Source organism: Miniopterus natalensis, chromosome 21, assembly GCF_054644295.1.
Source record: "Miniopterus natalensis isolate mMinNat1 chromosome 21, mMinNat1.hap1, whole genome shotgun sequence".
NCBI lineage: Eukaryota > Metazoa > Chordata > Mammalia > Chiroptera > Miniopteridae > Miniopterus > Miniopterus natalensis.
Genome location: NC_142101.1, coordinates 5,260,803 through 5,287,220, shown reverse-complemented (window position 1 = coordinate 5,287,220; position 26,418 = coordinate 5,260,803). Strand labels below are relative to the sequence as shown.

At 34.3% G+C, this 26,418-nt stretch overlaps 1 protein-coding gene across 1 annotated transcript in view; it reads right to left on the bottom strand.

The window, feature by feature from the left end:
* Nucleotides 1-26,418, bottom strand: part of ARID4B (AT-rich interaction domain 4B) — a 124,971-nt gene that overhangs the window by 54,159 nt on the left and 44,394 nt on the right. Inside the window, exons 4-9 of the mRNA XM_016199849.2 lie at nt 23,685-23,750; nt 20,554-20,644; nt 17,336-17,415; nt 12,587-12,678; nt 4,773-4,911; nt 436-515 (exon numbers count right to left, since the gene is read on the bottom strand). Of these exons, the coding sequence (XP_016055335.2) occupies nt 436-515; nt 4,773-4,911; nt 12,587-12,678; nt 17,336-17,415; nt 20,554-20,644; nt 23,685-23,750 (548 nt within the window). The remainder of the gene's footprint in view (nt 1-435; nt 516-4,772; nt 4,912-12,586; nt 12,679-17,335; nt 17,416-20,553; nt 20,645-23,684; nt 23,751-26,418) is intronic.

Sequence of the window (26,418 nt, the reverse complement as noted above, 5' to 3'; positions counted from 1 at the left end):
TACATGTATAGCAAACCATTTTAATCCTCGGACTACTGCAGAAGTGAAATGTTATACAATAGGTATCACTACAATCATTCCGACATAATTAAAAATATTAGAGTCCTAATTAAACATTCAAGAATAATAAATATATCCAGTAATATATCAATCAAGTGTTAGATATGGTAGACTTATCAAATTTACCTCAACAAATCACCAGCTATTATATAGGCAATACTGACAAATTAGTACTGAGTATAGCTTAGCAAAGACCAAAATGAACAAGGAAAGGCCTACTACAACATTTAATAATATATGAAAAATGATCATACTTTGAAACATTCTAAATGATGAAAAAGTAAAAGGGTAATGCCCCTGGAAATAAGAATTTATCACTTAACATCCTAATTTGGGAAAACAGTATATTTTTCACACCAAGTGAATTATACTTACAATTTGCCATCTTTGAAAGATCGAACAAGAATATTATCTTTTTTCACAGCAATTTCATCACTACAATCAGGACAAACCACCTTTTAAAAAAAAAAGTGTGAAACTATTATAAGTAAATACACGTTTATAGATAGTTATATAAGTACCAATTATTTAAATCCTTTTAGAAAGCAGTTTCAGCTTAGTTTAAGAACTAAATTTAGTTTTAGAACAAGCAGGTACATACACATGGACACACACAAAGCAATTTTAAACTTATGTCCTATTCCCTCCCAGCCCTCTGTATCACCCACACTGTTTCTGGCACAGGCATGGTGCTGAAAGCAGAAGGGTGGCTCTGACTAGCCTAGAGCTGGGTACCACATCCTAGTCAGACATGAAAAGTTGGGATGGAAGTGGAGCAGGGGTGGATAAAGAGGCAGAGCTAGGGCCTTAGCAGAGGGTCTGCATCATGGCTAAGAGACAGACAAGAACCAAAATGGGATCAGGTATTAAAAGCTTAATCAAAGCAGTCTCCATCCTTTAAAAAAGCCAGAGATGAGGTTCTACTATTATTTACATTTAAATATATACTTTAACACATTCAATTTCTCCATAATACTACCCACTCTAACAAGTAAACACTTCAAAGTGGTACCTTTCTGGAGTCTGTATAAGATTTACTACTAACACTAAAAGATTTATTTTATTTGAAATAGCCTCAGCTGTTATTTACAGTGAGGATAAAGCACGTCTTCCCAAAGGCAGTGCCAATGTAAGGTGCCTATGAATTTTATTTTAATTCCAAGACAGCCCTCTAGGTATACCAAGAACAAGTTAATGGGATAGTCACATTTTTTCATGAAAACTGAGCTAAATAAGTATGACAGGTTGTTTAAAAGCCTGTCTCATTAGCTCTGAAAAATGGCACAATGATACATAAAGGCATGTACTCTCACCACAGGCCAAAAAAGCCAGAAAAGGTTCATTCTAATTCAGTCTTTCTAAAAGTTAGTTAACATTTTTCATAATTTTAATTGCACTGCATTAAGCAGTTCCTAAATATTCATGGTATTCTCAAATAATTCACTGATGAAAGTCTTTTTACTTGTATTAGCATCTAGGGAACTTTCCTGTCATTTCAAAAAAGTCCAAAGTAAATACTTATATATTGGTTCATTCATTCATCTAGTCATTCTACAAGTATTAACTGCTACATCAAGGTAGTATATTAGATGTTGGAGAAAACAGAGGCCAGGACGCTTGCACTCTAGTTGGAAGATGAACACTAAACAAGTAAATATTTATTTAATCACTATTGTGTTAAGTCCTTTAATCACTATTGTGTGTATGGTCAGGGACCGCTTTCTTGAGGAGAAAACATTTAAGCTCAGCTTTGCAGGCTGAGTAGTAATTGGCCTGTCAAAGGTTATACGTGTGAGCACGTGTAGAGAGTACAGGGATGCACTGCAGGCAGAGCAAACAGGTTGTGAGAAGGGCCTGATACAGCAAGCAGTGGAACCCACTCCAGGAAGCGAAAGGTCAGTGTGGCTGATTTGCTGCCTGGGCTGGATGAGTTATAGATAAGCAGGGTCCATATTTTCCAGTCTTATAAGCAATGTTAATTCTTAGGAAAAAATCTAAAATCTTTAAGGGAAGAGTCTGAAGCAGGATAATGTCATCACAGATTTGCCTTTTTAAAAATTACTTTGACTGTCATGAAAAAAATGGACCAGAGAAAGGTAAGAGTTGAAGGGGACTAAGCTACTACAATCACCCAGGTGACAGATGGTGACTTGAATGTAAAGTAGTAGAAACAGCAAATTAAAGGAATAAGAAATATTAGAGATAATTAGGGAAGCGGAGAGATGAGAGAGAGTAGGATGCTTAGGTTTCTGCCTTTTGCAAATGGTGTCATTCACTGTGAGAGGCAACATTGGAGAAGCGCCAAGTTTGGGAATGGGGGAGGAGAGAATAAATTTACTTTTAGTCTTATTAAGTTTTAAGGTGGCTAAAGAACATCTAAGTAGAAATACTAAATAGATGGATATCCAGGTCTGGTCTAAGAATACAGATTTGAACCCAAAGACATAAACTTGGGAGTCAAAAGCCTAAATATCAGGAGTCTAAAACCTGGGTCTGAAACTGTGAGCCAAATCCATCCTTTTGTTTTTTGCTTATGAGCTTAGGGTTTTGAAAAGTACACACAGGACAGCACTGGCCAGTGCTGGTGGTGATGTGTGAGTAGTGGGCTCTCTCCATTCTGACACAAGAACCACAATCCCTGTTTTATTCTGTTCACTCACGAATGTTATTTTCTTGGTCCCTAAGGCATTTTAGTTTATCATCTCTGCAATCAAAGCTGTAACAGGGAATGAGATCACCCTAAAAAGAATATAGAGTGATATATTCTGAACCTTGAACGATGATATTTAAAGCTTGGTTGGAGAAGAAACAGTGAAGAAAACTGAAAAGAAAGACTGTATGAGTCAAGGAAGCTAAGATTTCCTCCCTTTAAAATGGGGGTAAATACCACTTATTTTTCAGTCTCGACTGGGACTAAATATGACCACTTATGTTAAGCTTAGCACAGTGCCTGGCCAGGGTAAATGCTTAATACATGTACAGTTATTTATAGTTCCTAGGAGTATGCGACTGTTTTCTAACATGATAAATTTGATAACTTTTACCAAAACACTGGTAAAAGTTACTCAATTTATAAAAACTAAGTTTAAAAATAAAAATGCAAGTATTGATTATGTGATTATGTCAATACTGTTTGATTTAGAACACAATTTCGTACTCTGGTTGACAAAAGTATTCATCACTGCCCAAAAGATCTTTTGCCCCGTTGGTGTGGCTCAGTGGTTGAGTGTCAACCGGTGAACCAAGAGGCCACTGGTTCGATTGCCAGTGAAGGCACATGCCTGGGTTGTGGGCTCAATCCCCAGTAGGGGGCATGTAGGAGTCAACCAATCAATGATGTTTCTCTCTCATCGATGTTTCTATCTCTATATCCTTCTCCCTTCCTCTCTCTAAAAAATCAATGAAAACTTTTTTTTTTTTAAATCTCAATTTTGGGGGGAGGATAACGTATCAGTAATTCTATCTTTAAAACATTAATGAAATGTTTGAATAAGCAGATTACTGATCTTTCAGTATCATAAACCCTCAAATATTTTTCTCATCAAAGAAGCTATTTAGAAATTACGGTGAGAGAATCTTTAATTCATACTGAAAATACTAACTCAAAAATTTAATGTTCCTGTTGTTTTACTTTTACTTTTTTTGGTTCCTGTTGTTTTCAAAAAAAGACACACAAAACCTGTTTTTTTCAAACATGTTTTTAAGCCCTGGACGGTGGGTATGACTCAGTTGGGTGTTGTCCCGTGCACCAAAAGGTTGCTGGTTCAATTCCTGGTCAGGGCACACGCCCAGGCTGGGTGTTGGGTCCCCAGTTGGGGTGCGTGTGGGAGGCAACCGGTCAACGTTCCTCTTTTACATCAATGTTTCTCTCTCTCCCCCACTTTCTCTCTCTGTAATCAATAAAAACGTTAAAAAAAATTTTTTTTTTAACGTTTTTAAAATAAATTCTTACAGAGAATCACAGTGCTTTAGGAAAAAAGAAATGATCACATACACACACTAACACTTAAGTTTTCAGCTTACCATTAATCCAAAGCTTGACGAATTACTTAACCCTCCTAATACTGTTTCCTTATCTCTATCTAAATAAGGATAAATAATTACTCCTACCTCATAATCTTTATAAAGGTCTTAGCACGACTGTGTATCTAACAGGTATCCAATAAATGTTAGATGGAGAGGTAAAAATATGCAGAGGTACAACAGTATCATGAAGTATTTATGTTTATTAAAAGAAATAATTGCTCTCATTGGTTTTAATTATAATTTTAAGATTGAGCTGACATTTATTGGGTACTTATTTTGCTCAAAACATGAAACTAAGCACTCAAAATACAAAATACGTTCACTGAAAAAAGACAAACAGACATCATTTGTAGACAACAGCAGAAAAGATTCTGTTGTTCTTTTGTAAGGTAGATTTAGTTTCCAAAGTCTGCATTAAGAATTTTTCAAAAAGAGAGCGCAGTATATTGAACTCCCATACACCTAGCCTCTAAAATTAACATGATTTTGCCTTTCTTAAATAACTTTAAGAGTTCTTTGTACTGAAAGGCAATTTTGAAAGTAATCTTTGTTGGAACTAAATGATGCTAAAACCATTTCCCCATTTTGTACCTACGAAAAACACTAAGATAATAGTTGGGTTTTTTTGTTTTATTTTCATGAACTTACATAGCTGAAAATTAAACTTTTATATTAAAGTTACTCACCAATGCCGGAAAACATAGTGCTTTCTTTTTATCCAAACTAATGTAATCTACACAAACAACTTTTCCTAGTAGCTCATCGATCTGTTTCCTGTCATCCTCATCTTCATCACTGGAGGATGAAGAAGACTCTTCCTCTGGTCTAGGGAAAGAAACAGTAAGATATTTCCCTTATCTTCACAAAGAGTAGGTACACCAAGCTGACGAATCCTATCCCATTTTCTAATAACTATAGAATGGCTAATTTAAATTTTAGTTCCCCAAATTTCTAAAGAATAACAAAAAAAGGGTTACCAATAAAGGAAAATGCATTATTTTCATGAAAATCTTTCAGGTTTATTTAGTGCTATTTCAAACAATTAAGGGGAAAATCAGAACAGACTAACATTGGTCCCCAAATTCTCAAAAAGGTGAAGGCCTGATATAAAATATTCCAATACTATATACAGTAAAACATATTAGATCCTATATTTATTAAAGAGTTATAGAGATAGTAATTTTACACTCTCAGTACAAAGCTAAGAGGGAAAGCAGATCTTTATTACTGGGGGTCAGGGGAGGGAGAGGAGACAATCTGATAAGAGATCATCACTGTTATTCTCAATAGCAAATATACACAAATATTCGAAAAATGCACAATATGATTCTTTTGTATTATGTTAAAAAATTCTTCTAGTTACACTGTATACCGAACTAGTAAATTAGAAAGATGTTAGGAAAAGGGTCTAGAACCGTCTATTTGATGTTAGAGAAAAGCAGAGTAAAAAGTACTACTAAAAAGGACAAAAGCACACAAAACGAAACAAAACATTCTACTGAATCTCGTTCTGAGAAAGCCTACAGTCTGTTAAAGAAAATTAAAATTCTAACACTTAACTGCTCAAAATGCCCAGAAAAGGACACTAAAAAATGTTGAATAAACAGACTGCAATGTAAGTTCTTTTTATAAAATAAAACAGAATAATGGCTAGTATTGATTACCTACAGGGATGAAAACATTTTTGAGATAGCTGGCAATGTCCAAGTTCACTGACAAAAAATGTAAAGTAATAGATTTAAAAAAACAACAACTTTGAATATTATTTTTCTATTTGGTTGAGATAAATCCAGCATATTCTACATTTGTCTTCATGCCTTTCCAAAGGGATGACAATATAAATGTTACCCTTTTATATTTATATATTCCAATATAAATACTTATATCTCAATATAAATATAAAGAAAGCAAAAGGTATTATCATCAAAGATTTTAGAGTGATATAGGGAATATCACTATTTGACTTCATGATCAAACAACTTAAAAGTTTTCCCCTGGAAAAAGCAAAGCAAATCTTCCAAGTTTGCTATTGAGTAGAACTATTGCAAATGGCATTTAAATTAGTTTAACCCCTACTTAAAAAGTAGGTAATAGGTAGTAGAAAAAAACCAATCTACCTTCTTATTAGCAGAACATAAAACCTTAAAATAGGCACAAAGCTTGGGACAGTAATGAAAGATTTCACAAGACTGATTTCTACTTGATTAGAAGAGCATCTTAGGGCATTGACTTTTATCTCTCCCCCTTTTAATGATTGTACAACACAACGGACCTTAAAACCATAATTACTGCTTTTTCAAAGTAGTCACAGAAGACTCATTGAGCTAGGGTTTTATGGATGCCCTTTATGTCATCATTAGCAAGAGAGAAAGTCACAATGTCACAGATAACATATATTAATTCTGTAAAACAGAGAAAAAGAAAACTGGACTTTATTTGGCTAACAAAGTCATCTGCATCTTACCAAGTGTTAAGGGTTCAGACACCAGAAAGATATATGGACTAGATTCGCTCCAACCTCCCCCCACCGCCCCCATCTACTCAAGGCTTCATTCCAGCAACGCTTGCTTCTCTCTCAGTTTTTCTGCCTCTACTAGACTGAGTCTTATCATCATACTATTATTTCCATAGTATGCTGTTACTTTCCCTACTTAAAAAAAAAATCTGCTGACCTCACTTTCTCCACAAGCTACTACACCTCATTTCTCTACTCCCCTTGGCAAGAGAACAGCCTGGGACCCTCTACTTCCACCTCCTCTAAGTCTCTGCTCAAATGTCATCTCAATTAAGCTATCCTGATCTCTTTATTCAAATTTACAACCTGCCCAGTCCAATCTTTATTTCCACAGCCCTTACAAATCTATCATATTATAGAATTTATTTGTTTCTTACATTTTTACTTTATCTCCCCCCATATGAGAGAATGAATATAAGCTCTAAAGGTAGAGATTTTATGAATGCCTGTTTTGTTCACTGATATATCCCAAGTACCTGGACAGTGCTTGGCACAGCGTAGATGTTCAATAAATATTTGTTGACTAAATAAATGAACTGAATAGATTTATTATTTCTTTCTACTGTAGTACTTCTGATTTTATTTCCCCTGAAATCACGAAATGTATACAATCAGTATAATGTACACAACCAGTATAAACCATACCATTATACCTAAGGCTTCTTTAACTCTTCCTTTTAGAGAAGCTTACACAGGAAATTGTTTACAGAAAATATGTACATAATAAATTGATGAATTAAAATACGGAGCAAAGAGAGCAAGCAGAGAACCTCCTTCGTGTTTATTCCCCTTTGACATTGTTGTTTCTTTGGTGGCGAGGTATTTGTTTATAGAGCCACAGCAAAATAATGCATTGTTTCTGTGAAATAGTATCTGATGATGCCAATGAAAACAAAGCTAATTACATGGAAATGTTTACAACAGACTAACAGCTAATCACATATCACTATTAATTTTAAATTAATTGTAAATCAAGTGAGAAGAACTTAAAATTTTGTTAACCAATGTCACCCCAATAAATTCAATAAAAAGGCCCTGGCCAGGTAAGTCAGTTGTTAGAGCATAGTCTCCATATGCCAAGGTTGCAGGTTTGATCCCCAGTCAGGGCACATATAAGAATCAACCAATGAATGCATAAATAAGTAGAATAACAAATCGATGTTTCTCTCCCTCTTTCCTCCCCGCCCCTAAAATCAATCAATCAATAAATAAATTTTAATTCAATGAAAAGGAGAAAAATTTTAGACAGGACATGTGCCATAGGCTAGCAAATGATCAGAAGCAAATAGAAAATTGAGCAGGAACTTCAGCAGCTCAGTCTTTGTAATGTAGTTCTTACTGAATGATCCTTATTATTTCAGGCAAGTAATTAATTCAGTTTCAAATTTTATACAATAAACTAAAATCTGTATTAGTTGATATCAGAAAGACTGACAATTCTGGCTTCTTAGAGATTAAAACATACAAAATATATGGATATGTACACACTTACCAATAAAAGGGTTTTAACCCCCACCCCAATTTTTATCAAGAAGGAAACTAGAATCAAATCCTCATATCAAAATAAAGCAGCAAATAATAAAAAGATCTTCTGGAATTATTAGATAATGGTGCCAGTTGCACAAATTTGTGAATGCATTAAAAAACACCATACACTTTAAAAGGGAGAATTTTGTATGTAAATTATATCTCAATAAAATTTTTAAAAAGATCTGCAGACCTGTGAACACCAGGTTTAAATCACTAGTTTATTGGGTAAATCTCAGCACTATCACTGGGTAGAATCTGTACCCATAAATAATCCCTAACAAGAATCCTTACTGGCCTTATTATGCTTTATTCTTTTTCTAAAAGAGAAAGTATTCTTTTTCTAAACGGGAAACAGCAAGCAGATTGCTTTCCTACTGTAGCAGGTGTGCATATACTTTTGCCAGGTTACTGAAAAAAACTTTTTTGGGGGAGAAAAACACAAATATTTCTATAATTTCAGGCATTCTATTTTCTAGGCAGGATCAAACAAAACCTCTACACACAATGGATAAACTGTAAGCACAAAATTCAATCAAGTTATATTCATTGATCAAAATGATCAATAAGTTGCTTTAAAAAAAATTAAGCTAGCCCAGCCGGAAAGGCTCAGTTGGTTGAAATGTTGTCGTCCTGCACACCAAAAGGTTGCTGGTTCAATTCCAGGTCAGGGCACACACCCAAGTTGCGGGTTTGATTCCCGGTTGGGGCACATATGGAAGGCAACTAACAGATGTTTCTCTCTCACATCAATGTTTCTGTTTCTCTCTCTTTCCACCCGCCTTCCTCTCTCTAAGCGTGTCCTCAGGTGAGGATTAAAAACAAAAAGTTAAGGTAAAGGATGACATTCATTAATAAAGAGAACACTTGACTATATTAGGATTCATTAATTAAAGATAGAATATAAATAAAACTCAATTAAAGAAAGGCATCAAAAATAATCAATTTTGGAATACCTGGGGCAGATTGATTACTGGTATGTGGATTAACAAATTGTTGAAAGAAAACAAAAGTAGTGATAGACTATTGCAACAACATAGTCCTCGGAATCCTGGGAAGAGACAGCCTTACTTATCTTTGTACAAAAATAAATTTTAAATCGCAGAAAACCATAATAAAGATTTTTTTAGCTTAGAATGGAAGAGGAAATGAAGGTGAGATAAATAATAATTTGTTGTAGAAAATCACTCTGAAAAAAGGGAATAAAACTTTGAGGAAGTGTAATTAAGGAAACGGGCATTTCACTGCGGTGCTTGCTTGTGGTGCTTACGCACCGAGGCTTACAGCGTGAAGCAAGAACATCACAAAGTCTCTTGGCAGCAGGCATGACCACAGTGGTGAGGAGGGAAAACAGCAAGCAAATCAACAACACTGATGAGCTCGGCTTCATTTCCTACACTCATAATTCTCACCCTTTTGTCTGCCTTCATACTTTGCACAAATACAACACAATCCCAATATCAAACCTCTCATTACACACAAGAGACTCTCAACAAGAAAATCACTGACTTAGAATGTTTGCTAGATTCTTTAGAAAGCAAAGATCAATTTGCTCAGTGAAAACTACATGCTTTATTCTCATACATTCTAGAAAGGGAGACTTCAGCTAGGAAACATAACAGACTTTTTAATAGATCATAATTTTTGTTCATTTTTGTAAATCAATCTATTTGATATTCTATAAATTACTTTATCTTAAATTTACTTTTACTTTTGGATAACAATTTTAGAAAAGTAAAATATGTCTAAATATGAGGTGCAATATTTTCCAAATTAAAAAAAATTACTGATGGATTCAAAAACTTTTTCCTATAACACATATATAATAAAAAGTAATATGGGAAAGTTGTTTTAAGAAGTAATATAGCCCAAAACAATCCTGCTTGTCAAACACAAACACTAGTTTGCAGAATTTTATATGCTTACATATAAATGAAACGTTACATTAATAATTTTATGAATATTTTTTATTCAATACATAATATCTACTTACACAGTGCTTACTATATATATTTATATATACTTTAAAAATAAGAATTTAATCTTTGCAACAACTCTAAGAGATAGGTAATATTATTTTCTCAATTTTACAGATGAGAAAACTGAGGCATGAAAAGACTAGGTAGTAAGCAGCAGAGGCAGAATTTAAACCCAGGTGACCTGGCTCCACTGTTCACACTCTTAACAACTAAGCTACACTGTCACTCTTAAGAGCTAGAGAAGTGGAAATCTTCACTAATGAAGTAATTTTACATTAAATACCCCCATCTCACTGTTCTGATGTCATCAATCATAATTAAGAGTTGACTATAGAACCACAGAGAGGCTCTAATGACCAATGGTAGATAAAAATTTTAATTCACAATTGAAGTCATTAATTTTTAAAGAGATATCAAAAGATTTAACTTATAAGGCTTTCAGTGAATATTTTATGGTGACATAACAGCCCTCTGGAACAACTAAAACATTATTAAATAGTAACAACATCTAATAGCCACAATAGGACTCTTTCATACTAATAATGCCATCATACATTTTTCATTTTTCTTTTAAACTAGAACTCAATTTAACTGACACATGTAGAAGAGCAAGTAATAGTTACAACCTAGTAATTAAGAAAAACATTTTCTAAAAGATTCAATGAGAAAACAAACAAACTAAACTCACGGCCCAAATCATTAGTAGGAAAGTAAGTAATATTAAATATTTTTTCAATGAAAGGATTAAGTTTTTTAATTTCCTCCCTCAAGTGAGTCATCATTTACTATTAAAACTAATTTGGAATGTAACTGACATACTCGAAACAAAAAAGAGTCAATCAACTGAATGGGAAAAGGCTTATGGACAAGGGTGAGTTCAAGTCCTGATCCTTTCTTTCCTGTGTTCTTTGAATTAGTTACTTGTCTCTGCGGCCAATTTCCCCAATTTTTAATAAAGGATAAAGCTAAGACCTGCCTACCTTCGTGGTTTTGCTGTAAGGCTGAAACCAAGTAATATGAGAGAGAGTGCTTACCCAATTTCTATCTCCAAAGCGAGGCCACAATTAGGTTTAATATCTGATTTTATATATTGAATGAAAACATTCACTTACACTAAAGTTTTAAATAATTCAACTAATATTTATTTTTAATAGCTATTCTAATAATATCTGGGCTTAGCCACTTTACAATTTTTAAAATTTTATCAAAGCAAAATATTCAAAATTGTTTTCAAAACAACCTCCAACAGAATAAATGAGAACTACATTCTCTAGCCCCATCCCTTCCAATGTTCTTCTGGCTCTATGGAAGCAACTGGTTCTAACTCTTTCAGCCGTCCCTCTGATAGTTACTGCCTTATCTCGATATAATATTCTTATGCTAGTATTCCTTTTTTTATACACTTTAGACGTATTTTATTCTATTGACTTCCCATTGTTATAAGGACGTATCTTTTATATTTAAACCACCTCCCCTCCCTCTACTCTACTAATGTAGTTTTCCTTTCTTATATAATTTTGGAGGGGAATTACTGAATGTCTCTGCTATTTTGTTTGTTACCATCATCGTATCTTTAATTCCCCCCCAATGTTCCATTGTCTTAGATAATCAAAAGTCCGCCTTTTAAATAGAGACTTCCATTTCTCCATTCTGCATCCCACTGACTACTAGCATGTAGAGTTGTTACTCTTGAGAAATCTGATGCCATTGTGCATCCCAGTCCTTTGCAATAAATTATTTTTCTTTCTGGAACTGTGAAGATTTTCTTCTTTTAAATCTTTGATGACCTGAAATTTCACAACCCCTTGATCCTGTGATCCTTTTTAATTTAGCCTTTTGGAGCCTGGCACATTTCATTGAAAGTACTTTGTTAAATATGTAGATTATGTGACACAACTGCCACACATGAAAGTGAGACAGTTCCTGATGTCAGGGAGAGTAAAAATATTAGGAAGGAAAAACATTACAATGATAGTAAGTGATGAAATAGTGTCTCTGACATTAGATAGATGCAAAAAACTTAGAGTTCAGAGGATTAAAATTATGTCTGTTTTCCAAAAAAAGAGTAGGGAGACACAAATGGTTCATATAAAAATAGGAGCACTTCTGTTGAGAACTGAAGAATGAGTGAGATGGTGTCATGGAAGGGTGGCATTAGAGACAAAAAAAGCATGAATAAAAGCGTGATACCAGGAAAACAAAGGATGTGTTCAGGGAAGGCTGGCTAGTTCCATCTTGACTACAGTATCAAGATACATGTAGGGAGAAATGGGAGGTAGATACACAGTTGTTAAGAGTGGTGAACATGGAGAACCTCAAGAACCCATGCTAAGGAGTCGGAAATTACTATTAGATCTAAAATTACTATTAGATCCCATTAGCATTTTGCAAATTACAATTTAAAATTAGTAACTATTAAAACAACACTAGAAGGAGAAATGAATTCAGGTTTAACTAACAGTTATGAAAACGGACTTACATATGATTAGATCTTCTTCCTCTATTTGTTTTCTTTCCTATGACTGGAGTGCCAAAATGTTCAGGGTTGGTGAGTGGGAGCTGGTCTAGTGTCTGTGGGTAAGAACATAAACCCATAAAAAGTTATTATGGTGCAAGTTCTTTCTTCTTTTTAAACCAAATCAGTTTAAGAATACTTAGATTATGAGATTTAAAACTCCCAAGGACGACTAAAATACAACTTTCCTAAAGATAAGAAAACTCTTGTTTCAAAGATATTAGAATAAAGGTGATTGAGCCCATTATTGAAAAAAAGGTAAAAAGAAACTTAGCTGTTCTCTTTAGATGATTTCATTATCTATTTGAAGGTTGACAGACTACTAACAATGATTAAAATACAAAACAAAACAAACACAACTCAGTAGAAACATAAATTTGAGAGATAAAACACCTGTACGTAAGGACCTAATTAACTCCTAGATTGAGGCCAATTGCGGCTCAAATTTTTTTTTGCATGCAGGGATTCATAATATATGAAATAAATTCTTAATAAATGACAGAAACAAAATTAATTATCAGAATTAGCATCCAATTGCTTGGGGGGGGGGAAATGCTTCAGATGGGCTATATTACTTTGCAAACATTTTCTGCAATAAACCTTTATTAAAGAAAATATAAAAATTTGTTTTTCTACACTTAATATGTTACGTTCCCTTCCTTTTCAATCTGCAGCATCCAATACTGTGCTTAGTATGAATAATCAGTAAATGACCATTTCTTGCTTGTTATCAACGGACAGTTCATGTCAACCATTTGTCTCTAATCCCATCCAAAAACAATGATGTCCAGGCAAAGAAGTGGTTGACGGTTAAAAGCATAGTAAAGAAAAAGGGATTTGGGAACGATTTCTGCAAATGTTATTTCAACCAACTTATTTCTCTGAATATCAATTCTGATAATATTGCTACTTTTATTGCATTTTTAAGATTTTCCACAGTTGTTATTCCTTTCATCCCTCCGATAAAACTTTTGCTATTACAGATAGTTTCAAAAACACTAGGGTAACTAAAGATCCCAAGAAAACTGTCAGGATGGAAATGAAAGTGAGGAATTACTTAGAATAAAAACTTCTCAAAATTACAAACCACAGTGTTATATGAAACAGTGTCCATCAACTTAGACTTAAAAGAAAATTTTTAACTTCCTTTGTAAAGCTGAGATAATTTTGTTGACACAATGATAAACTGTAGAAAGGGGAAGTACATTAACAATCTATTTTGTATAATTCATTAGAATATGTGTAAATGTATTTAAGGTACATATGTATCCAACAATAAAGAATAAACTACTAACTATAAAGTGTAAAGAAATAAATTCCTTCAAAGGATAGACAAAAATCATAACTTTTATGGGGCAAAACGTAATCTTTCAAATTTAGTTTATAAATCAGGCACTTAAAAATATTTGGAGGTAAAAGCTGACCCAAATACAGTAATATGTCAAACAGAATTTAGAAGTCACTTATCATTAACTCCTAATCATGCCTTCCAAGGGTGAAAATTTCAAAGTACTGTACTTGGTAAACAGTAATTAATTACTGTTAAAATAAATTAATCTGGATCCACCTTCTGTCAAACTAACAGATGAATTAAATGCCCTTTCTTACCCCCCTAAAATTAAGGTTACTCTCCTGAAAGCATAGATTCCTATTATACAGGGCTGAGCAACAGTTAAGTTTATAGGTGCAAGTATGCAAAACACAGTTTATGCTATTATTATTACTGATTTGTATTACAACTGTAAACCTACTTTTTCAACCCCTATATACTGTGATTTCTATTTTAAGCACCTGCTCATCATTTCACTTGTTACAGGAAAAAAGTACACAGGATTTTTGAAGTTATCTAGGAATCACATACAGTAATTTTCAAATAAACCAGTCTCTGCTTGGTATGTAATAAAGAGAACAGTAAGAAGCTGTATCTCAGTCCTCAGTCTCCAGCTATATCCAGGAAAGCAGGAGCACCTTTACTTCAAGTGATGGAAAAGACTGAGGGGAGGGTAGAATTTGTCCTGACTCATACCAAAAGAGCAAAAACCAGAGACTCCTGGCTATATTAAAGGCTCAAAGAAAATTCCATAGGCCTAGGGGAAACATGCCTATAGCCCTATTACCAAAAATGGGCTGCAGAAAATGGGATTTTATCAAACCTTTCGGTAGAGTTTTCAATTACATGTAGTAAATGCACACAGAGAATACCAGCTGATGATGCTACTTTTGAATAATATTCAAATTGTGAATGGTCTGTAGAAATACCCACACACTCCAGCAGATGTCAGTCAATGGGCAACATCCTCACTGAGCTGGTCATGCCCAGAGCCAGTGATATTAATGTTGGAATTCAAACTGACTGAAGTGCTGCTGTGATCTCTTCCCATGGAAATCTTGAATTTAAGTCTTTGTTTAGGTATGTGGCTTACTAATGGGATTTGTGATCCACAATATGGCCAGTATGATGAGGCTTTTCTCTCAAAGGCCAAAGTTATTACTAATAACAATGCAGACTAATCTTTTGAGACTGTTTTTCTGAAAATATCAAATAAAGGGAAAGAATATATAGATGGTAGATTAAATACATTCTTGGTATTTCTTCACAGAGCTTAATGCACTTACAGCTTTAAAATATCTTTAATTGTTTGACTAATGCTTTTTCTCCTCCAAAAGGTGGTAAGTTACACTTGAGTCCCCACTGCCTAGCAAAGCACCTGGCATATGGGACCAGGGTTAAGAAAAAATATACCAGTATTCCAATTACCCTCGTGTATAAAGACACACACAGTAAAACTGAGCCTCCTGAAAGGCAAGAGATACTGCTTCAGCCTTTACACTACAACTGCCTTATGAACTATTGCAACTTAAAATTCTCCTGCAAAAACAAAAATTAACATTTTTATAACACTAATAATTTTAGCTATTTCTCTGGATTAAATAAGACCCATGCCTTTACTTAACAGATAAAGCAAGTCTTCAAGCTCCCCATATTCACTGATCCACTACTACATGTTCTAGCTAAGGAAAATGAAATTATTTCTAAGAATTACCTAAACTCTGAAAGAATTCTGTTACTTCATCAGTTTAAGAAGCCAAATTCACTGCATGTGCCCCAAAGCTGTATGCATCTCCTACACTTAAACCTTCACAATGAATTCAACAAATATTTATTAAAGGTGTCTGTGCAGAAAACACTGGTGGGAAAAGGACAGTTTGAGATAACAAAAACATGGCTATTCCCCAGAACAGCTTAAGATCTTCTATAAAGAAAGAAAAGCAATCCAACACCATAAAATAAGAATAAGAGAAGCGTAAAAGCATCAAAGGATAAAGAGATCCAGTTTGGTTAGAGAGCTTAGGACAGGCATCGCAGAGGAGAGAGCATTTCTAGTGGCCTGAAGAGGAACAGGACCAGCAGAGACCAGGACGACAAAGCATAAACCACAATCTGGAAACACCAAGTAGCTTATAAGCAGGAAGGTACAGGGAAATAGTAGAATATAAGACTAAAAAGATAGGCTGTAATCATTAATACAGATTCTGAAGTGAAATAGAAATTCGTCATTTAAGGAAAATATTTTCAAAAACAGTAACAACAAAAAGCCACCATAAAATAAAGTCTAATGGTTTAATAAATAATATTAAATGTCCCCCCAAAAACACTGTTCTAAATAGTGACTAGAAAAAAATTATAGTTTGGCCACACTGTGCATTAATTTTTATAGACTGGGGGCGACCTAGAGACTATAAACACTATTTATTACAATATGTCCATTTTAAAATTCTGAATAGCAAGCTACAGATTTACAAAACTTTATGAACTTTCCTTCTTAGTAACTGAATAACACCTTTTAATTTTAGAGCATGGATTTGATACCAGAAAGTGCTTGTTTGAGAACCAGTTCTAACCATCATCTTTTCATCATCTGTAAGTAAAAGAAAATAATGGTTTTTGCTTCATAATGTAAATGCAATAATGTATGTAAAGCACTGAGAAATGCTTTATGTTTTCCTGGGAAATATAAGTACTTCATTTATTCATGAAACCAACATTTATTCAGTTCCTACTCTGTGCCAGGCACTGTTCTAGGAACTGGGAACAAGGTGGTGAACAAGACATACAAAATCCCTGCCCCTGTGACACATTCTAGTGAGAAAGGCAGACAATAAACAAATAATTAAGCACATATACATATTTTTATGTCAAAAAACAATACATACTATAAAGAAAATGAAACCAACCTAAAAAAAATAAGAGAGATGGAAGGGACAATTTCAGAAAGGGCAGTCAGGCAAGGATTCTTTAAGAAGAGGCTATAATCATGTCAGCTATTAGCAGCAGTAGTTAGGGATTGCTTGCAGTAACATTATTTTAATGATGATGGGGTTCAAGTGGATTACAAATCAGACATTTCTTTTCTATAATCATTTACAAATTAAAGGAGTCTATATAAAAATTGCCCTAAGATAATAATTAAATTTGCCCATTGTATTTTCTTTGCGGACAAATGCTGACAATACATTAGACAAAAAAAGAATAAAGAACCTAGTACTCAAAACGCAAGGCCTCAAACAGGTTTCAGAGATTACGTTATAATGGTACCGTCTATTAACGGATTTTCCCAATTAGCATAAAAGTTGCTTGATTTGAGAAAGCAAAAATTTGCTCCCCCCAGTACAAAATATTAGGAGATGTTCATTCATGAAATGCTTACTTACTTCACTTTCAGCAAAATGTCTCTCTCCTTTTAGGCACAGTGAGGATCGTCTCAGTGTCTTCTCATCTCCATCATCAAAAACTATGAGAGGAGATAAAAATTAAAACTACTGAAGAGTTTTTCAAAGATTAACAGGATAATATAAATTATTTAGTTTTCTGAGTGAAAATAGAGCTATTTATTGTTTAAAAAGATTACATTAGAAATTCAGTTCACATTTTATGTTTTCTAATAAACAAATTCAAACATTGAGTATCTTTTCCAATTTCTAGCAAAAAAGAAATAATATACCTTAAATGAAAAAACATCTCCCCTCAAACAGAAAACACTAAATAAAAATAAGTTAGCATTTCAGGAGGAAACTATTTAAATGCTAATTAACCCTTCTCAGTGTGGTAAAGGAAAGGCAATTTTTCCCCCCTGCTAGTAAATACCAACAGATTTACCTAAGAAACAGAAAGAGTACAAATTTATATATTCAGACAGCCCTTAAAAAATTACTCTTTTTATTTACAGCAGGGTTTCTCAACCCCAGCACTACTAACATTTCCGACCAGGTCATTCTTTTCCATAGAGGGCTCTCCTGTGCATTGTAGGACATTAAACAGCACCCCTGGCTACTAGATACCAGTAGCACCTCCCCTTCCCAGCTGTGATACCAAAAACATTTCCAGACACTGCCAAATGTTCCCTGAGTGATGAACTTGCTCCTGGTTGAAAACTATTTAAAGTACTAAAATGTCCCACCAAATTTACTGTAAGTTTACATATATACAGAATATGTGTTTATTTTTATGATATAATTTTAGCATTTACTACATTACTCACAAATCACAGGAAGAGAGTACCTCTATTTTAAAAATTGCTGACAAGCCTTGATTTTAGAAATAGCAGTTTTTGCCTAAATACCAAAGCTAAGTTCTTGTATATTATATGAGACTTCACATTATGTGAGACTGGGTAAATAACTTATAGTACATTATTTTAATGCTATAACTAAAATATTCAATGGTAAAAGTGCCACACTTATGAGACTGACAACCATACCTAATTACCATAAAAATTTACTACACAGAATTGCTTAGTCTTGTAACCTACATAAAGTATTTCCTATGTCTCAAAAATCAATTTTCCTCTCTCTTCACCAGGTTTTTTTCATCCCACAAAAATATAAACAAAATTCATTTATACTATTTAAAAGCTCCATCAAATTTTGACATCACCAGCCCTGGCCAGGTGGCTCAGTTGGTTAGGTGTTGTCCTGTGCAGCGAAAGGTTGCCTGCCAACTGGGTTCCCAGGTCAGAGCACATGGCCAAGCTGCGGGCTCAATCCCCAGGTGGGGGCATGCTGGAGGCAGCCAATCAATGTATCGCTCTCACTTTCATGCTTCTCTATCCCTCTCCCTTCCTGTCTCTAAATATCAATAAAAATATTTTTAAAAAATTGTGACATCACGAAAGACATTTTTTTTGGTGTTTATTTTCATCTTTGAGGTCACTAAAGATTAAGAACTATTACCATTCAATAAATAATACTGGAATAACTGGCTACTGATTTGGAAATAGTTCACTGTATTTTAGAATGTTAAAAAATAAACTGTAGGAGAAATAAAAAACTTTATTTAAAAAAACTATAAATTAAAAACTAAGTTAGAAAATACATTTAACACTGATGGATGGAAAATTGTCTTAAACAAAATTCAAAACTAAACTATAAAGGAAGAAGTGACAGGTAAACTGACTACATGAAAATTGATAGAAGAGATAAAAGTAAAGCACTATGAGAAAAGTACTGGCTACCAAAGAAGCAAAGGGTTAATATTCAGAATACATAAAGAACTCACACCTTAAAAATAACACGAGATGAGAAAGGGGAAGAATGGGAAGGCACTATAAGCTAGCAATTCAAAACATACAGGGTGGGACAAAAGCAGGTCTACAGTTGTTAGTATGCAAAACAGTTTATTCTTGTATTATTATTTATTACTTGGTGTATTATTTTCCATACAAACAAATGTAAACCGAATTTTGCCCTACCCTGTATATATCAATGCTCCTTTTGATAAACATATGAAAAGATGTTTACTCTCACTAATAATCATGAGAGGAGCATATTAAAACAAAACTCAGAGACTATTTTGTGTCCAGATGGACAAAAATTTTTAAAGGGTTACTACCATCAACTTTGACAACAGTTGGAAAAACAAGTACACTCATACACTGTTCATGGGAGTGTAAATTAATACAATCTTTGAGGAAGGTACTTTTCATTACCTGCTAAAGTTTTAAAAGCACATTTCATGTCAATCTATGTCTAGTTCTCAATGTATACATTAGGGAAATACTAGAATAATGTGTATGTAAAAAAGACATTAATTCAGTATTCATTTTAATAGCAAAAAAAACCCCTGGAACATTATTGTGAAAGAAAAGTTCCCGTATATCAAATATTATGAAATATAATAATACTAAATTTCTCTATTTGTTGCACAAGATAAATACACATAAATGTGCACTTAAAAATAATTAAGATGGTCCTGGCCAGGGGGATCAGTTGGTTGGAGGATCGTCCTGTACACCGAAAGGTTGTGGGTTCAATTACCAGTCAGGACACATACCTAGGTTGCGGGTTCAATACCTGGCCAGGGCTCGTACCGGAGGCAACTGATCGATGTTTCTCTCTCACATCGATGTTTCTCTCTCTTTTTCCCCCTCCTCCCTCTCTCTACGTATCCTCAGGTGAGGATTAAAAAAAAAAATGGTTAAGATAGAAAAAGAGCCCGGCTGGGCATGGCTCAGCGGTTGAGAGTCGACCTAGGATCCAGGCAATCGGGGTTCGATTCCCGGTCAGGGCACATGCCCCGGTTGTGGGCTCAATCAATGACTCTCTCATCATTGATGTTTCTATCTCTCTCTCTCCCTCGCCTTTCCTCTCTCTGAAATCAATAAAGATATATATATTTTTTAATTTTTTAAAAATAGAAAAAAATTTCTAAGATACACTTTGAAATAAAAAAAGCTAGAAACACAATTCTATAATACGTATAACTAAATAATGTCGTTATATGTTATGCATATATTAATAAATGTTTTAAATACCTGGAAAGATAACCATAACAGTAATGATGTCTATGGCACTAGGGGAGGAAGTAAATCAAGGAAAGTTTCCTTTGGTTGTATTATCTTTGAAAATACACTTTTAAAGGATTTATTCCTTACCTACAGTGTACCAACTCGCATCTGTTAATTTATTGATGACCGCTTCCTGATATGCACCATCAAGATTCTTCACTTCCACAATAGCTCCAACCTAAAGTATTTTAAAAAGTTAGAAAAACTTTTAGAAGTGAACAAACCAAAAACTGGCTTTATTTTTTTTAATTGAGTGCATGGTGGTAAAGAATAAAATTACTGATAGATGAATAGATAAAGAAAATGTCACATGTCATACATATACTACTAGTTAGCCATAAAAAGGAACTCCTGACACGTAACATGGATGGACCTTGAGAGCATGAGGAGGATTACAGAAGAAAATATATGCAAAAGTGAGATAAATAAGTCCGACAGAGAAAGACAAATACTGTTTGATATCACTGATATGTGGAATCTAAACAAACAAACAAACAAAAACACAAAGCTAACAGGTAGAGAACAGACTGGTGCTTGCTGGAAGGGTGGGGGTACCAAGTTGGTGAAGGGGATCAAAAGGTACAAACTTCCAGTTATAAAATAAGCCACAAGAGGATATAATTTATAGCATGCTGGCTACAGTCAACACTACCATATATTTGAAAATGCCACCCTGGCCGGTGTGTTCAGTGCTTAGAGCATCTGTTCATGCACAAAAAGGTTGCAGGTTTGATTCCTGGTCACGGGCATGTGCCTAGGCTGAAGGTTCTATCCCGGAACTGGCCAGGGCTCATGCAGGTGGCAACCAATCGATGTGTGTGTGCGCCCCCCCCCCAACCCCCACTCTCCTTTTCACTCTCTCTAAATGAATCAATAGAAAATATATCCTCGGTGAGGATTAACAAACAAACAAAAAAGGAAAGAAAACTGCTAACGATACATCTTTAAAATCCTTGTCTTGTCACAAAAAAAAGAAAAAACATTTTTAAACTATATGTGGTGGACGTTAACTACATTTACTGTGATGAACAGTTTGAAATGTACACAAAAATAGAATTACTGTATTGTACACCTGAAACTAATATAATGTTATATGTCAATTATACCTCAATAAAATAAAATGTGTATCACTTTATAGTGATAACAAAACAAACTTGTTCAGAGAAGAGACTGTTAACCCCACAAAATGCGCAAAACAGGGAGGGAAAACTCCAGAGAATTAACAGAATTTTCATTAAATGACTACAGTCAAATACATGGTACAGTTTTTTACTTTAATACTCAAGTGGTCTAGGTATTATTTTCATGTGAACTCATTAAAAACAAATTTAGATCAAATGATAACCATCATTTTTATTTCCTCTAACAGAACCATTTATCCAAGTGCTGATGCTTTCTATCAGCTGACAGAAAGCTACAAAGTGTATTAGGGAACAATTTAAAAATCTACATAGAAAAAAAATATTTTAACAATTTTGAGACCAAAATTTAACATACTTGCCTATGTCAAAATCAAACTGTCTTAAGCCCTAATCACAAATAATTTTAATAAATCCCAAATCACTTTTAATTTTAATAAAATAAGAAAAACAACCAACCAAAATAAACCAACTATGCCACAAAGAGACTAGAGCAGTAGGAGAGAAAGATGCTTGAAGATGCAAAGTAATTAATTGCCTTTTCTATCCCTTTGCAACATTGAACATTTTTTATAGTTAGTACTAGCTGGCCTCTGTCAGGTGAACAAGAAAGGCAGGCAGTGAAGATCTAGGATTATGAGGCACAAACACAAATAAAGCGGGGAGGGGGGTGTGTTCTGAACACCCAGAGCACAATGCTTCAATTAACATAGGCTTGAGCCTATCAGAGTTTTGGTTCTGCCATTATTGGGGGAAGACCTTGGTCAGATTACTTTCCCTCCTTCAGTTTCCTTTTCTGTGAAGAGCAGTTATGAGGACTATAAAAGATAATACAGTGGTGCCTCGGTTTTCGAACATCTCCGATTACAAACATTTCGGTTTACGAACACATAAACCCGGAAGGAAATGCTTTGGTTTTCGAACATGTCTCGGAAGTAGAACATGCGACACAGCTTCTGCTGAGGGCAAGATCCTGAGGCCCAGCTGTTGGCTGTGAATCCCTCAGTTTTCGAATGTTTCAGAACTCAAATGGTCTTCCAGAAAGGATGACATTCGGAAACCAAGGTACCACTGTATGTGCAAAAGACATACAGTACTAGCACATACTAACTGATAAATGGTGGTCAATGCGATATTCTAAGTGTACATGTTTTAGACCTTCTGTACCTACGAGTGATAAACTTGTGCATGTAATGTTAAAGATAGCACCTACAAAATAGAAACGATGAAAAATAACTTTTTTAAGATTAAAAAAAACTTACAAGTTTTAGCTCTCCATAGTACCTATGCATGCAAGGTACCAATGCCCTGGGGATCCAATTAAGTTTTAAAATCAACCACAAACAAAAGCTGGTAGTTATACACATCTATCTAAATCTCCAAAAAGTACAGCTTCGTGAGTAAAGGATTTTTCTTGCATCTACAAATGTTTCTTCAATTCTATTAGCATTACTTTAAATTCACCTAGCTAGAGCAATGTCCATTTTCAGGCATTTGAAAGACCCGAAAGAACATAGTAGCTACCCACACATTCTCTTTAGCTTGCTCACTAGTAGAAAGGAAAGCAACACTTATTTCACTGAACAATGAGGAAACATGAATGCAAAGAACTAAAACTATCTGCATGTCTGAACATGTTCATCACTTATAACTGAATGCTAGTAGTTGCTTCAAAGAATTAAAAGCTCTCAGGGTCATGTTTTGTTTGTTTGTTTTCACTTTTCACATCATCCTGGAACTTATATCACTTAATCTTAATAACGAGATGGATTTCACCTATTAATTCTGGAATATCTATCATTTTAGTCAGTGAAACATGGTGAGAACAAAACAGATGAGTAAATAAAAAGCAGTCAACGCTTCCTTAATATTCATTTAGTCTCTGAACAGTTACGTTTTACTATCATATCAGGTTTTATTGAGTATTAAATCTATTTTTTTCTATTAGTCTATTTAGGGAGAAATATACAGTTATCCATTCAATAACAAAATAGTCAATAAATTTAAAAGAAATGATCAAGTATAATTATTAATGTTTCCCACTGAAGCACTGGAATTAATAATGAATAAATGAATTACCTTTAGTGGGCCCTTTATGTGGTCATCCTGAACTTCCACTGTTGAAGAATCATGCCTAAATGTTACCTAGAGATTATAAATTTAATTAGACACACACAAACACACACAAAATCAAGCAACACAAGCCTATCACTACATGAATTTGTTTTTACTACAGTAATCTAAGCTAACAGCTCTGCCTACTTAATATAAAATCTCAACCCTGAAACAGATTAACTGAAAATGTTATATTTAAACAACTTCCCAAATTAAATTACTTGATGTTTCACATGTCATGCTTTGTTCAATACTACTAGTTATTAGTTCAGTTGCAATTTCTTTTCCTAAAATATGAAGAAAAAAGAGGTGGAGATCTAAGGTTATTAGGTACTACAAGTTGACCCTTGAACAACATGAGGGTTAGGGGCACCAATCACCCTTGCAGTTGAAAATCCATGTACAACTTTTGACTCCCCAAAACTTAACTACTAATTGCCTAATAATGACAAGAAGCTTTACCAATAACATAAACAGTTGATTAACACAAATTTTGTATATGTATTATACACTGTATTCTTACAATAAAGGAGGTTAAAGGGAAAAAAGTTAAGAAAATCTTAAAAAACAGGAAATACATTTACAGTATTTACTGAAAAAAATTCGCATATATATGGACTCACACAGTTCAAACCCATGTTGTTCAAGGGTCAAATATGTGTCATTTTGTGAGGCCTAGCTTAATAATAAGCAGTAGCTACAATACTAGGTTCAAGCGTCAACATATAATCTTGACAATAACTGTTCTCATTTTGTTAATAAGAAAACTAAGGAACCAAAAATGTAACTGGTTTAAGATCCCAGAACTAGTACATGATGGAGGTATACGATTCAAACACAGGCAATCTAGCTCCGGGACTTTACTGTGCTCTCTGTATCAGTACAGAAACCAGAGAATGGGAAACCACACATGAGGACAGAATGTTAAAATAAAGGGTTCAAGTTTAAATAATTAGTTGGTGAAAAACAAGATAGTTTCCAGTATTCAGTACAGAAAAAGTTGTTTTCTCTATACAAAGCAAGAGTTTTCACAGGAATTGAATCATTAGCATGGTCTTATCAGATGTGTGTGGTAATCAATCTAGGTAATAGGAGCACAGACCAGCTATGAAAGGAGATATCCTGTACTCACAGCATCGAAGGCATTTCTGTCTCAGAAAAGCACTATGACACATTATTTAAATTATGTGTTTAGGTAACTGTGTCATTGACTTAGACTAAACCACTTAAGGATAAAAACTGGGTCTTAACACTAGTTTCAATACCTTATTTAGTGCTTAAAATACAGTAAATAATAAATGAAAACTGATGGGGAAAAAGTTTATCAACAAACTGCTGCAAAATTTATTAACTTTTGACTCATGAACAAATAAAGCTAGCATAAAAAAACAGTATCTATCTACTGAGAAAATCATTAACTTTGAATTATAAACAGATTTTAGAGCATCCAAAAACATTAATAATAATTTTTAGATACCCATTATTTATAAGGCATAAGGTACTGGTGGTACTTTGCTATCAAAAGAGGCAGTAGAGACTAGCAGTTTTCTTCCTTTTATTAACAGGAAGCAACTGCAGAGCTGTTACAGGTCACTTAGCTGTTACATGTCATTCATTCATTACACAGAGACACCAGCTGAGATTTCAAGTTAGGGCTAAAATCCAGCCTGTGCTCTGCAGACCAAAGCATGGGTCCTGGAGTAACAACTGTTTTGCTACCCAAAGATAACACCTTTTTCTAACTGGCACAAAAGTGCTTAGGTGTACACCAGGCTTGGCTGAGGAGGTTCTACACTGGGATGGAGGACTTTTGTCTAATTCACACTAAGGTGTTGCATGTGCTAGCATTAGCCCTGTACGAGGGAGAAAACTGTTAGAAAGCTTTCTCTTAATCTCTAAGATAACAGTGGAAAAAAATGTGCTGAAGGAACACCAGCGTGTGAAGTCAGAACAGGAAATGCCACTATAAGAGCACAGTAAGTGTACCCACATACTCAAATCACAGCAGAGCTAACAGGCACCAAGCATGTGAAAACCGAAGGTAGAGTGAGGCTAAGACTAGCAACCTACAGACTTACTGTTAAAGGCCTTATCACTACAGTTCTTAACTAGGGAGTAGAATCGCTCAGGGAGATTTTTATAACACATCCATGCAAAAGGAAGGAAAGACCATGGCATGGAAAAAGCTCCCGAAGAGACTGTGATACTCTCCACGAGAAGTACACCACCTCTCTGACCTGTTTAGCTGGGGATATTTAAACCAATATTTTACAGGGTATCTGCTAATCTGGATTATAAATCCCTTGAGTATGGAGACCAGGTCACCTTCACATCCCCATCCTCCCCATCTAACAGTGCCCTGCAGCTGGCCACTCAATAAACAACTGACAAATATCTACCATCAAATATTTCACTTGTCCCATATTTTTCAATACTGATAATTTACTAAAATGTAAACAATTACATTTCCATAATTATCTGAGACAAAACACAAGTATTTTAGAAAGATTTTTCAAGAAAGGTCAGAGGAGCAGGAATCAACAACTAGATCTAACATAGTTCAATGTTATCAAAGACACCATCAATTATAAATCACATCTCAATTTCATGGTTAAAGGGTTGGGGGAGATCCTCTTAAAATTAATGAACTAGGATAAATCCCATTCTGCCACTAATTTGCTATAATGGCTGTGGAGAA